At 41.1% G+C, this 14156-nt stretch overlaps 1 protein-coding gene across 1 annotated transcript in view; it reads left to right on the top strand.

The window, feature by feature from the left end:
* fhdc2 (FH2 domain containing 2) overlaps window positions 1-13994 on the top strand; it is a 27175-nt gene extending 13181 nt beyond the window's left edge. Inside the window, exons 7-12 of the mRNA XM_088991138.1 lie at window positions 167-237; window positions 5423-5530; window positions 6788-6858; window positions 8037-8154; window positions 9476-9640; window positions 9723-13994. Coding sequence (XP_088847264.1) covers window positions 167-237; window positions 5423-5530; window positions 6788-6858; window positions 8037-8154; window positions 9476-9640; window positions 9723-11603 — 2414 coding nt within the window. The 3' untranslated portion in view covers window positions 11604-13994. The remainder of the gene's footprint in view (window positions 1-166; window positions 238-5422; window positions 5531-6787; window positions 6859-8036; window positions 8155-9475; window positions 9641-9722) is intronic.
* Window positions 13995-14156: the final 162 nt, after the last annotated feature.

The raw sequence follows: 14156 nt of genomic DNA, 5'->3' as shown, positions 1-14156 counted from the left end.
GTGCGCCTTATACACCGGAAAATACGGTAGATTATCTTGTTTCAAGAGAAAGCTCCTATCAGAAATGTATATTATTATTATTATTATTATTATTATTATTATTATTATTATTATTATTATTATTAATAGCTTACTATGAAAACGTGTCAATTTTTGTCTCCTTTAGAACTGCTGAGGTGTCCTGAGTTACACTCCATCCTGCGTTTGGTGCTTAAAGCAGGGAACTACATGAATGCTGTGAGAGGCCCCATTTTTATACTGAGCAGTATTTATGTTTTCTATACACGCTTCAATTCCGAGCCGCGACAATTCCGCATACAATTTCCGCTTGTTTCATCGTTTTTTTTTTTTTTTTTTTTTATCATTTCAAATAATTGACAGCGTACTACAATTTTTATACGGGATTTGTAATCCCTTATAAGGGCAGCTATTAGCCAAGGTTGACAGGTATGTTTTCCAATAATTTTGTTATCCTGCTTACACTCACTCGAAAATTAATTGAACAAACTCTTATCATGTAGAGGAAAACCCCCTTAAAAGTTTTCAAAATCTAGAAATATATAAACATTTTCAAAATATAAGGGACATCACATTTCTGGCTGGCTGGCTATTTAGCTGGCTATCTACTAGCTATATAGCTATCTAGCTAGCTGGTTATCTATGGGCTCCTTCCGGGTTTAGTGAACGCTGAGATGTGTGGCTGCCCCTGCTCACCCACAGAAAAACTTATCCTGTGTCTGTAAAGTCCTTGAGAGTTTTGAAAACCTGCTTATTTATTATTGTTATGTATTAGTTATCTATTCGCTATCTATCTAGCTAGCTGGCGATCTAGCTCGCTATCTATTAGCTGGCTAGCCAGCTATTAGCTGTCTATTAGTTAGCTACCTACCTTTCTATCTATTTGAGCTCCTTCCGGTTTTAGTGAACGCTGAGGCGTGTGGCTGCCGCTGCTCACCCACAGAAAAACTTATCCTGCGACTGTAAAGTCCTTGAGAGTTTTGAAAGGCGCTAATAAATGAAATGTATTATTTATTATTGTTATGTATTAGTTATCTATTCACTATCTAGCTAGCTAGCTGTCTATCTAGATCGCTATCTATTAGCTGACTAGCTAAATGGCTAGCTAGCTATTAGCTACCTGTAAGCTAGCTACCAAGCTTTCTATCTATTTGAGTTACTTCCGGATTGAGTAAACGCTGGCGCGTGTGGCTGCCGCTGCTCACCCACAGAAAAACTTCCTTGAAAAAAGTCCTTGAGAGTTTTGAAAGGCGCTAATAAACGAAATGTATTATTTATTATTGTTATGTATTAGTTATCTATTCACTATCTAGCTAGCTAGCTGTCTATCTAGATCGCTATCTATTAGCTGACTAGCTAAATGGCTAGCTAGCTATTAGCTATCTGTAAGCTAGCTACCAAGCTTTCTATCTATTTGAGTTACTTCCGGATTGAGTAAACGCTGGCGCGTGTGGCTGCCGCTGCTCACCCACAGAAAAACTTCCTTGAAAAAAGTCCTTGAGAGTTTTGAAAGGCGCTAATAAATGAAATGTATTATTTATTATTGTTATGTATTAGTTATCTATTCACTATCTAGCTAGCTAGCTGTCTATCTAGATCACTATCTATTAGCTGGCTAGCTAGCTATTAGCTATCTGTAAGATAGCTACCAAGCTTTCTATCTATTTGAGTTACTTCCGGATTGAGTAAACGCTGGCGCATGTGGCTGCCGCTGCTCACCCACAGAAAAACTTCCTTGAAAAAAGTCCTTGAGAGTTTTGAAAGGCGCTAATAAATGAAATGTATTATTTATTATTGTTATCGATGAGAAGGTTTCTTCAGCCGTCATCTGTACAAAAGTGAAGGTTTCGGACGTTTCGCCTCCTATCCAAGAGGCTTCGTCAGCGAACTAAAGTCTGACTGGTCGTATCGGCCCCATTTATATATCCCTAATGTCCAGACCTAGTGGCGCCGGACACAGCTATGATAGGTCCCTACTCTCAGGTTGGGGGGGGCGCGGGACCCCCCCCTGTGGCCCCACTGATTGTTCCTACATTCCTGACTAACGATTGGCCTATTACCCCCACTCCCCCCGGTATCACCTCATCAGCATAACGACCCTCATCAGCATTGCAAAAGTTGCCTAACCTGTTTTGCCTGAGCAGGCTATTGTATGAACGATCCAAATTGAACCTCACCCCACCCGACCGGTTTAATGAAGGATTTTGTTGTTTTATAAGAATCGCCTCTTTTACCCCCCTTTCAAACCATCTATGTTCTTTCGCTAAGATTTTAACCTCATTGTCGTCAAATGAGTGGTTAGTAGCTTTTAGGTGCAAATGTACTGCCGATTGAGGCCCACTAGTATTATCCCTGCGATGTTGATAAAGTCTTTTTTTGAGAATTTGTTGAGTCTCCCCAATGTACTGCTCTTTACAATTTTCATTCTTACAATGTATGGAATAAACTACATTACTTTGTTTTTCATTTGGTAGCCTATCTTTTGGATGCACTAATTTTTGCCTCAACGTGTTTATCGGTTTGAAATAAGTAGGAATTTTATGTTGCCAAAGGACTCTTTGTAATTTTTCAGAAACTCCTGCAATGTACGGTACTGCTACTCCTCTCCTTTTAGAATCTTGAGAATTATTGGTTTCGTTCGCTATTCTTTCTTTCTGACATTTGTTGAATGACCACTGAGGGTACCCACAGTTAGTGAGTGCTCTCCTGATATGTTTTGACTCCTTTTCTCTACCTTCAGTGCTAGTTGGTATTAGTTTAGCCCTATGCTGGAGGGTTCTGATAACTCCTAGTTTATGTTGTAAAGGGTGGTTAGAGTCAAAAAGTAAGTATTGGTCAGTGTGCGTAGCCTTCCTAAAGACTTCTGTTTTTAGCGCTCTGTCCTCTTTTATAATTACTTTACAATCCAAGAAGGCTAGTTGGTTCTCTTGAATGTCCTCACGAGTAAATTTAATGTTGAAGTCTACAGAGTTGAGATGATCTGTGAAGGATTGAATTTCTTGTTTCTTAATTATGACAAAAGTGTCGTCCACATATCTAAACCAGTGTCGAGGTTTTGTCCCTGGGAAGGATGTGAGGGCCTGTTTCTCCATCTCTTCCATGTAAAGATTAGCCACTATGGGTGAAACTGGTGAGCCCATAGCACAACCATGGATTTGTTTATAAAATTTTTCCCGAAATTGAAAATACGTAGTATTAAGGCAGATTTCTAATAATTGGCAGATGTGATCCGGTTTCAGTTTGGTTCTTTCATGCAGATCGGCGCCACTAGGTCTGGACATTAGGGATATATAAATGGGGCCGATACGACCAGTCAGACTTTAGTTCGCTGACGAAGTCTCTTGGATAGGAGGCGAAACGTCCGAAACCTTCACTTTTGTACAGATGACGGCTGAAGAAACCTTCTCATCGATGGACCACTCCTGTACGACTGAGAGCTTACACAGACTTATTATTGTTATGTATTAGTTATCTATTCACTATCTAGCTAGCTAGCTGTCTATCTAGATCACTATCTATTAGCTGGCTAGCTAGCTATTAGCTATCTGTAAGCTAGCTACCAAGCTTTCTATCTATTTGAGTTCCTTCCGGGTTTAGTGAACGCTGAGGCATGTGGCTGCCGCTGCTCACCCACAGAAAAACTTCCTTGAAAAAAGTCCTTGAGAGTTTTGAAAGGCGCTAATAAATGAAATGTATTATTTATTATTGTTATGTATTAGTTATCTATTCACTATCTAGCTAGCTAGCTGTCTATCTAGATCGCTATCTATTAGCTGACTAGCTAAATGGCTAGCTAGCTATTAGCTATCTGTAAGCTAGCTACCATGCTTTCTATCTATTTGAGTTACTTCCGGATTGAGTGAACGCTGGCGCGTGTGGCTGCCGCTGCTCACCCACAGAAAAACTTCCTCGAAAAAAGTCCTTGAGAGTTTTGAAAGGCACTAATAAATGAAATGTATTATTTATTATTGTTATGTATTAGTTATCTATTCACTATCTAGCTAGCTAGCTGTCTATCTAGATCGCTATCTATTAGCTGGCTAGCTAGCTATTAGCTATCTGTAAGCTAGCTACCAAGCTTTCTATCTATTTGAGTTACTTCCGGATTGAGTAAACGCTGGCGCGTGTGGCTGCCGCTGCTCACCCACAGAAAAACTTCCTTGAAAAAAGTCCTTGAGAGTTTTGAAAGGCGCTAATAAATGAAATGTATTATTTATTATTGTTATGTATTAGTTATCTATTCACTATCTAGCTAGCTAGCTGTCTATCTAGATCACTATCTATTAGCTGGCTAGCTAGCTATTAGCTATCTGTAAGCTAGCTACCAAGCTTTCTATCTATTTGAGTTACTTCCGGATTGAGTAAACGCTGGCGCGTGTGGCTGCCGCTGCTCACCCACAGAAAAACTTCCTTGAAAAAAGTCCTTGAGAGTTTTGAAAGGCGCTAATAAATGAAATGTATTATTTATTATTGTTATGTATTAGTTATCTATTCACTATCTAGCTAGCTAGCTGTCTATCTAGATCACTATCTATTAGCTGGCTAGCTAGCTATTAGCTATCTGTAAGCTAGCTACCAAGCTTTCTATCTATTTGAGTTCCTTCCGGATTGAGTGAACGCTGAGGCATGTGGCTGCCGCTGCTCACCCACAGAAAAACTTCCTTGAAAAAAGTCCTTGAGAGTTTTGAAAGGCGCTAATAAATGAAATGTATTATTTATTATTGTTATGTATTAGTTATCTATTCACTATCTAGCTAGCTAGCTGTCTATCTAGATCGCTATCTATTAGCTGACTAGCTAAATGGCTAGCTAGTTATTAGCTATCTGTAAGCTAGCTACCAAGCTTTCTATCTATTTGAGTTACTTCCGGATTGAGTAAACGCTGGCGCGTGTGGCTGCCGCTGCTCACCCACAGAAAAACTTCCTTGAAAAAAGTCCTTGAGAGTTTTGAAAGGCGCTAATAAATGAAATGTAGTATTTATTATTGTAATGTATTAGTTATCTATTCACTATCTAGCTAGCTAGCTGTCTATCTAGATCGCTATCTATTAGCTGGCTAGCTAGCTATTAGCTATCTGTAAGATAGCTACCAAGCTTTCTATCTATTTGAGTTCCTTCCGGGTTTAGTGAACGCTGAGGCATGTGGCTGCCGCTGCTCACCCACAGAAAAACTTCCTTGAAAAAAGTCCTTGAGAGTTTTGAAAGGCGCTAATAAATGAAATGTATTATTTATTATTGTTATGTATTAGTTATCTATTCACTATCTAGCTAGCTAGCTGTCTATCTAGATCACTATCTATTAGCTGGCTAGCTAGCTATTAGCTATCTGTAAGATAGCTACCAAGCTTTCTATCTATTTCTATGTCTTTCTTTATCTGACCTTATACTGTATGTGCTTCCTCAGGGTGGCTACTCGGGGAATGCAGCTGGATTTCGAATATCATCACTGCTCAAACTGGCCGACACCAAAGCCAACAAACCAGGCATGAACCTGCTTCATTTTGTCGCGATGGTAAGAACGTCTGTCCCTTTGTTGGAAAATGTAAATTCAATTAATACCGTATTTCCCACTCGAAAAGCGACCCTGGATTATGAGGAGCACCTTCATGGAATGGTCTGTTTCATATAGAGTACAGTGATACCTTGGCTTACGAATTTAAATGGTTCCCAGACAGAGTGTGTAAAGCGAAAAGTGTGTATCCCAAAAATTAATTTCCCACAGGAAACCATTAACATGAGGATAATCTGTTCCCAGGTCCCCATAAAACATAATGTTCTACTTTCTCATTTTCTAAGCCTTAAAACTACACAAAATATGCCTTATTTTATGTATGATAAATGTGATATGATACTATAATTAAAGAAATAAACCGCACTGTATAATAAAGTGGTTTTATTGACCTTGATTGATGAAATGGAGTGGCCGGTTTCATCAGCATTAAACACTTGATGACCTTCTTCTTTCACCATCTTGAGGAATGATCCCTTGTAGGTGCTTTCTCTGCGATAATTTTACCTAGTTCCTCATCAATTGTGTTCTGTTTAGCCGGATTGATAGCTTTTTCATCAAGTGTACAGATGGCTTGTGCAGGTTGTTTGTGGAGCCTGATTGATGATGGTATATTTTAACCTTGCAGTCTACACTCTGCCTTTGAACTATCAAAGTTGAGACGAGTCCAAATGTCACTGTTTTCTCTCCATTTTGTCACTCACTCTCTGTCGTCTGCCTATCTCTTTAATGTTTAACCCCCCGCCACCTCACTGCTGCATTCTTGACCAATCACGTGGCTTTAACCGAAGACTGGGCGCGGGGAATAGAACACAAAAAAAATGTCGCGTGCCATTTTGTTTTTTGGAGAATGGCTTCACTCACTCTCGCTCTGTCTGTAACCCCCACCCCCTTCACTGCTGCGTTCTTGACCAATCACGTGGCTTTAACCGACGACTGGGGGCGGGGAATAGAGGACCAAAACAAGCCGGCTGCCATTTTGTTGTTCGGAGAATGGGCTCGTTCGCGAACGACACATCACTCATTGTAGCAGCTCTGTGTGTAACCCGAAAAATAGTTTGTATGCTAAGGTAACATTTTCATAAATTTAACGTTCGGAAACCGAAAAGTTCGTAAGCCAAGGGGTTCGTAAACCGAGGTATCACTGTATGCAGTTTGTAGCCAGACTTGCCCTCACAACGTACGATTTTGGCAGCACGTCCAAATCACATTGGACTTAATTTGGAACATTGCTTTAATCATTTGTGTTTGTCTCCGCAGGAAGCTGTGAAGAAGGATCAAAGTTTACTGTCATTTCCGAGCCAACTGGGCCACATTGGCTCCGCTTCGAGGTCAGTTTCTTCCCAAACCATTTGAATGCATATGAATAGTATAAAGTAAAACTAATAACATCACTACAACCGTGTGACAGCTAGTTCCTAACACTCATTTCAAGTGAAATGTGTTTTTAAAGTCTTTAACTCATTGACTGCCATTCAGGAATTGAAAATATGACGTCGAGCGCCATTCCCGTTTTTGTTCGGGTTATGTGTTTTCATACTTTGGTGCCGATAAAGCGCTGGCCATGTCCTCTGGCAATATATATATTTTTCTTTTTCACAAGGGGGCAGCATTTCCCTTTTCTCCATGTTAGCGCTTTGTTTGAATTTGGACAGCTGCCCTCATTTCAAGCTCATATAACTGCAGACCCATATACTTTAGGAAATAACTCTTTTTTTTCTGATAAAAGAAGAGAGTCTAAGATTTCTTACACTACATTGAATGTTTATGTCGACTTAAACTCAATATTCTATGGGTCCTGGAATTTGAGTGACGATGACAAAAACCCTGGCACTGGAGTGGACGCATTTCTGCACGTCTGGCAGCGAATGAGTAAAAATAGACCGTTGTGGTTAAACATGTGTTCCACCCAGCCACACTAATCTAATGCTTTAAGTCTGTGTAAGCTCTCAGTCGTACAGGAATGGTCCATCGATGAAAAGGTTTCTTCAGCCGTCAACTGTACTTCTTTGAAGGTGACGGACGTTTCGCTTCTTATCCAAGATGCTTCGTCAGCGAACTAAAGTCTTTTACTGGTAGTTTCGGCCCTATGTATACCCCCTATTCTTAGGCAACCTAGACTTAGTTATGCTGATGAGGTGATACCAGTGAAAATGGGGCAATCAGGCCAGTCGTAGACCTCATACTCAGGCAGGACAATAGAAGTAATCAATCAGGTCAATAGAAGTAATCAGTGTAGCCACAGGGAGTAGTCCTCCGCTCCCCCCAACCTGAGAGCAGGGACTAATCATAGCAGAGTCTGGCACCGCCACGTCTGAACAGTAGCGATATATATATAGGGCCGAAACTACCAGCAAAAGACTTTAGTTCGCTGACGAAGCATCTTGGATAAGAAGCGAAACGTCCGTCACCTTCAAAGAAGTACAGATGATGACTGAAGAAACCTTTTCATCTAATGCTTTAAGGTATAAAACTCTCTTTTGTGTGTGTGTGTTTTTTCAAAACTTAGTTTGTGTGAAGAGGCTGTGATGGAGGATTTATCCAAGTTGAAAAGCAGAGTGCTGGCACTGAAAGCAAATGTTCTGACGGAGAGAGAGATTTTGCAGCATGCACCATCTTTCTTTGAGGTAAAACGCTGATTAATGTCCTTGATTTAGACACCCCCAAAATAAAAACTACAGTGATACCAGTGATACTTTATGAACCCCTTGGCTTACGAAGTTTTCGGTTTACGATGTTAAATTTATGAAAATTTTACCTTGGCATACAAACTATTTTTCGAGATACACACGGAGTGCCACAATGAGTGATGTGTAGTTTGCGAACGAGCCCGTTCTCCTAACAAGAAAATGGCAGCCGGCTTGTTTTTATCCTCTATTCCCCGCCCCCAGTCTTCGGTTAAAGCCACGTGATTGGTCAAGAACGCAGCAGTGAGGGGAGGTGGGGTTAAACATTAAAGAGACAGGCAGACGACAGAGAGAGAGTGACAAAATGGATAGAAAACAGTGAAATTTGGACTTGTTTCAACTTTGATAGTTCAAAGGCAGAGTGTAGACTGCAAGGTTAAAATATCCCATCAATCAGGCTCCACAAATAACCAACACTAGCCATCTGTACACTTGATGCAAAAAGCTATCAACCCAGCTAAACAGAACACAATTGATGAGGAACTAGATACAATTATCGCAGAGAAAGCACCTACAATGGATCATTCCTCTAGATGGAGAAAGAAGAAGGCTACGTTCCTCATTAAGTGTTTAATGCTGATGAAAGCGGCCACTCCATTCCATCAAGCCATCAACGACCATCACAAATGTAAATAAAACAACTTTATTATATAGTACAGTTTATTTCTTTAAGTATAATATCATAGCACATTTATTATACATAAAATAAGGTATATATTGTGTAGTTTTAAGACTTATTTAGTTGAAAATTATGTTTTATGAGGGTCTTTAATTATAATACCATATTTATTTATTTTTTCATTTACAGTAAAGTCTCGTTATATCGATACTCTCGGGAGTCCAAAAAAATATCGATATAACCGGGACTATCGATATATCCGACCCTGCGCGCATGTAATTTTCTCCTTGCGTTCATAGAAATAATAATAATAATAATAATAATACATTTAGTTTACAAGCGCCTTTCAAAACACTCAAGTAATAAGCGGTACTATCGATATAACCGATATCGATATAACGAGACTTTACTGTATTTTCATTTATAATACATAAAATAAGGTATATTTTGTACATTTTAAGGATTAGAAAATTAGAAAGTAGAAAATGATGTTTTATAGGGACCAGGGAACGGATTATTCTCATTTTAATATTTTCCTATGGGAAATTATTTTTTGGGATACACACTTTTCACCTTACACACTGTCTGGGAACCAATTAAATTCATATCACTGTACTGATCAAGTGTTTGCACCTCCACCAGGTGACAGAAGAGCGTCTAAAAGAGGCAGAGGACGAAGTTGAGGGCATGAGGATGTCAAGTCGAGCATTGGTGGATTTTTTCTGTGAAGAAGACAGTACGTTTAAACTTGAGGAAGCCTGCAGGGTCTTTGACTTATTTTGTCGCCGCTTCCAAAAGGCAGTCAAGGTTCGATCTGCAACCAAAATAAACTTTATATCACATCAAGTTAAGTTGAAAGTTAAATACACAATTCGTTCTTTTGCTACAGGAGAATGCAGAGCGTGAGTTGAAGGAACAGAAACGTCTGGAACGTCAGAGGGAGATTGCGGAGAAGCGTCGCTCAGTGGCTGTCTGCACAGGTCTCGACCTGAGAGATGCTTACGGGAAAGGGAATCAAGATGACCTGGAAAGACTCCTGGAGAAGAACTTATGCCGTACTTGGAGCCGTCGTAGCCTGAGACGTTCTGACACGCGTAGGTATTCTCAATACCTGCCCGGCGACAAGAACTTTCCAGAACTGAGCACCAGCCCGACAGCCATCAGCTGTCTCTCGACCGGCTCATCTGACCATGAAACATCCACGGTGCTTTGTAGCTCTCCGGAGACGGACGGCTTTTGTTCTCCAGTTGGTCAAGGAAGTGTTTTGGAAAGAGACGGTAAGACTCAGTCCTGCCATGACCAAGAAATCAATCAGTGCATGGAAATTGTTCAAGAATCTCTCGTTGGATCACATCCGCAACATGGACCTGGATTCACGGTTAGGCAACAAGGGTCCGAGAACATGTCTCTTGAAATACAAACATCGGAAACGAGTGGTCTTCCAAAAGCGGATACGATGTCATGTAAGCAAAAGGCAACCCAGAACATTGAGTTTCCAGACAACGCCTCTGGGAATGCTGCCGTTCTCAACGCCGATACCCCTTCGCTCTGCGCTAAAAGCCAAAACTCCGGTCATAGACAGAGTTTTGGAATTCCCTCAACTGGTAGGAAAAGTTCCCTTCAGAATAAATTGAATAGCTGTCGAATTGGTGGTCCTGAACATCAATCTCCTCACAAGAGTGGACCACTTCATAGCAACAATCGTCCAATATCAGTGAGCTTTCGGAGAACTGAGAAAGAATCACGTTTAGCGGTTAATGCTCCAGATAACGCCGTACTGCAGCAACTAAACAGAAGGTTGAAAGCAAGCGCTACTACGTCTGGGCCCCTTCAAGGTCTGGGGAAGAAGTTAATCACAAAAGGGTTGGTGACACCAGTCGGGGAGAACTGGATGCCGCCCAGTCTTCCAGAGTTCAGCCAGTCACACCCAGGCCAGAACTCTGGTGTGCGGAGCACAAAGAGGGAGCTTGCGAGGTCCTTCTCCCATGTAGGGGAAACGCTAGAGTGCCGCACTCTTGTGAAAGGCCTGCAATCCTATGACTCACTGTCACCACCGGCATCCCCGAGTCCACGACCAGGGCCGAGCCTCTGCTCCAAGTGGAGGAAAGAGAGGGAGGTGAAACCGACAACTCCTGCTTCTCCGTCATTAAAGGAGGAGAGTCGTTCCTTGAAGGTTCCTCTACGTGGTGGCCTCAAAGCCAAGAGAGGACCCGGGTCACGTGTAGGTCCTTCCAAAAGCGCAGGTGTTCCAAGAGTACACCCTGAACGGGAGGCTACAAATAGAGCCCAAGTACCTCCCGCAAGTAGCCCAGCGACGTCCCGTCCATCCTTGCGTTCGTCTGCTATCACGCAGCCTGCCTCACTTTGCGCAGATGCAAAAAGAAGTAGTACTGCACGAGAGAGACCGCAGACTGCTAATCAGTCGCAGATTCCTGGAAAGTCTTCCCTGACCCGTAGGACTTTGGAAAGACCAACAACGGAGAAGGTCTCAGATAGACCCCCGTCAACATTTGTTCGAGGAAGCACTTTCCGCGTCTCAAAACGAGTCGCCCCGAACTCAGAGACTCCGTCTACTACCGCGGCTCTCCCGGCCAACGGTCCGTCTTCTACCACAGCTAAGACCATACGTACTACGGCCGTCATGTCCGGAACAAGGAACAAAACCACAAAGACCGCCAACACAGGCACCTGTGCTACCTCTAAAAACCCTTCAAGAGTTTCTAGTTCCAAAATGCTTCGACCGACTACAACTCAGCCACTGTGGAAATGAAAATAATATATTTTAGGCCTTTTTGTGTCTGTCTAGACAGAGCTGGTTCTCTCTGTACGTGATACATATTAGCTTATACGGTGATACCTTGGCTTACTAACTTAATTGGTTCCCAGACAGAGTCGGTAAGGTGAAAAGTGTGTATCTCAAAAATTAATTTCCCACAGGAAACCATTAAAATGAGAATAATCCGTTCCCAGGTCCCCATAAGACATAATTTTCTACTTTCTAATTTTCTAAGCCTTAAAACTACACAAAATAGACCATTTTTATGTATAATAAATGTACTATGGTATTATAATGAAAGAAATAAAGTGTACTATATAATAAAGTGGTTTAATTTAACTTTGTGACGGTCGTTGATGGCTTGATGAAATGGAGTGGCCGCTTTCATCAGCATGAAACACTTGATGAGGAACGGAACCTTGAGGAATGATCCCTTGTAGGGGCTTTCTCTGCGATCATTTTACCTGGTTCCTCATCAATTGTGTTCTCTTTAGCTGGGTTGATAGCTTTTTGCAGTAAGTATACAGATGGCTTGTGCGGGTTATTTGTGGAGCCTGATTGATGGGAATTTTAATCTTGCAGTCTACACTCTGCCTTTGAACAATCAAAGTTGAAGTGAGTCCAAATTTCACTGTTTTCTATCCATTTTGTCACTCTCTCTCTGTCGTCTGCATGTCTCTTTAATGTTTAAACCACCTCCCCTGACTGCTGCGTTCTTGACCAATGACGTGGCTTTAACCGATGACTGGGGGCGGGGAATAGAGGACCAAAACAAGCCGGCTGCCATTTTCTTTTAGGAGAACAGGCTCGTTCGGAACGACACATCACTCATTGTGGCGCTCCGTGTGTATCCCGAAAAATAGTTTGTATGCCAAGGTAAAATTTTTATAAATTTAACGTTCGTAAACCGAAAAGTTCGTAAACCGAGGTATCACTGTACATGTTTGTCGGCGATCTTGTTTTGAGATCACTTGAGGACACGTTAAGTTTTGTGTCCTTATGCACAAGTAGAAGAGTAAATCCTCTATAGTCCTACCTCACTTTACAATACAATGTGTATCCTTTGCAGGCAATGGGATACAACTCAATAGGTATTTGAACTACGAGCTAATTAAAAATAAAAAGGACAACTGACACCATTTTTTTTGTTGTTTCCTAACTGACATCAGTAAAACGTTTTATAGCATCTAAAATACCCAAAACTTTTTAGTCAAATGCAAAACACAGATAAAAATGACTTAAAGTGTGCTAAAACTGCAAAAAAAATGAGCCCAGGAGTGTGCAGTTTCAGAAAGTCCCGCCCCCAGTTCGTGACGACACGCCAAGACGTCTTGACTTGCTCGAGAATCAAAACAATGGCTTCAGATTCGGAGAAGATGCTTTCTTCTTACTCATCCAGTTATGAATATGATTCAAATAGTTCTGAAGAGGAAAGCATACATGTTTGCAATCGATTAAAGGAGTCCTCGAATCAGAATCAGAATCAGAATCATTACAAATTAATTAATTAATTGTCCGGAGGTGTCGGTTGTCCTTTAAGTGTATTGCTCGATGAAATGTTATGTATTTTGAATACTGTGAGAAATAATTGTCATCTCATCCTGTCTTGGTACTAACCTTGGTATCCTCCTATTGTGCACAAAGTGAAGAGGCAGTGAGGAAGCGTTGAGTGTGATTGTTTTTTTTTTTTCATATTGTATCAAAAAACATATACAGTAAAGTCTCGTTATATCGATATCGGATATATCGATAGTCCCGGTTATATCGATACTATTTCTATGCACGCACGGAGAAAATTACATGCAAACAGGGTTGGATATATCGATAGTCCCGGTTATATCGATATTTTTTCCGACTCCCTTGAATATCGATATAACGAGACTTTACTGTATATCTAATTTTATTGAACAGCGTTGGCTGTTGTCACTGTATTACGTGGATATGTAAATAGGATGAATAAAGAAGGTGATATGGACAAATGGGTTTCTTTCTTTCCAACAGTCTATTATATGCGGTGGAATCTTTGTCAAATGCGCTCAGTCGAAGTCATTTGAAGTGATTTTATAAATTATGGATGAAATGTCCTTGTCTGTTGTATCTTGACCCAATTGTGGGACCCCACTTTTGTCGGTGGCTGTTGCCATGACGATGGCAAAGGGACTTGTTCAAATGAACAAGTTCAATGTCCCAGTGGGAATTCTCTCTTGACAGACGGTAGTGACGCCAGAGCCTTTTGGGAGAGGGGGAGAAAGTGGTGTGACTTTTTGTTCTTGAGTGTGCGGTTTGTCGCACAGCACCGACCTTTTGACCTCGGTTTTTAAGGATGACATCATCATTGGGACAGAGTGATTGGTTGCCTTTGTTTGTTTTATCAATGGATTTGAACACAACTCCATGCTTCATGTTTCTTTTCCTAAATAACAATAAATAATAATACATTTCATTTAGAAGCGCCTTTCAAAACTCTCAAGGACAATTTACAGTCACAGGATATTTTTTCTGTGGGTGAGCAGCGGCAGCCACACGCGCCGGCGTTCACTCAATCAG

Source organism: Hippocampus bargibanti, linkage group LG02 (genome assembly GCF_051943395.1).
Source record: "Hippocampus bargibanti isolate YZ-2025 linkage group LG02, ASM5194339v1, whole genome shotgun sequence".
NCBI lineage: Eukaryota > Metazoa > Chordata > Actinopteri > Syngnathiformes > Syngnathidae > Hippocampus > Hippocampus bargibanti.
The sequence above is the reverse complement of the archived record's forward strand: the minus strand, read 5'-3'. Positions and strand labels throughout refer to the sequence as shown.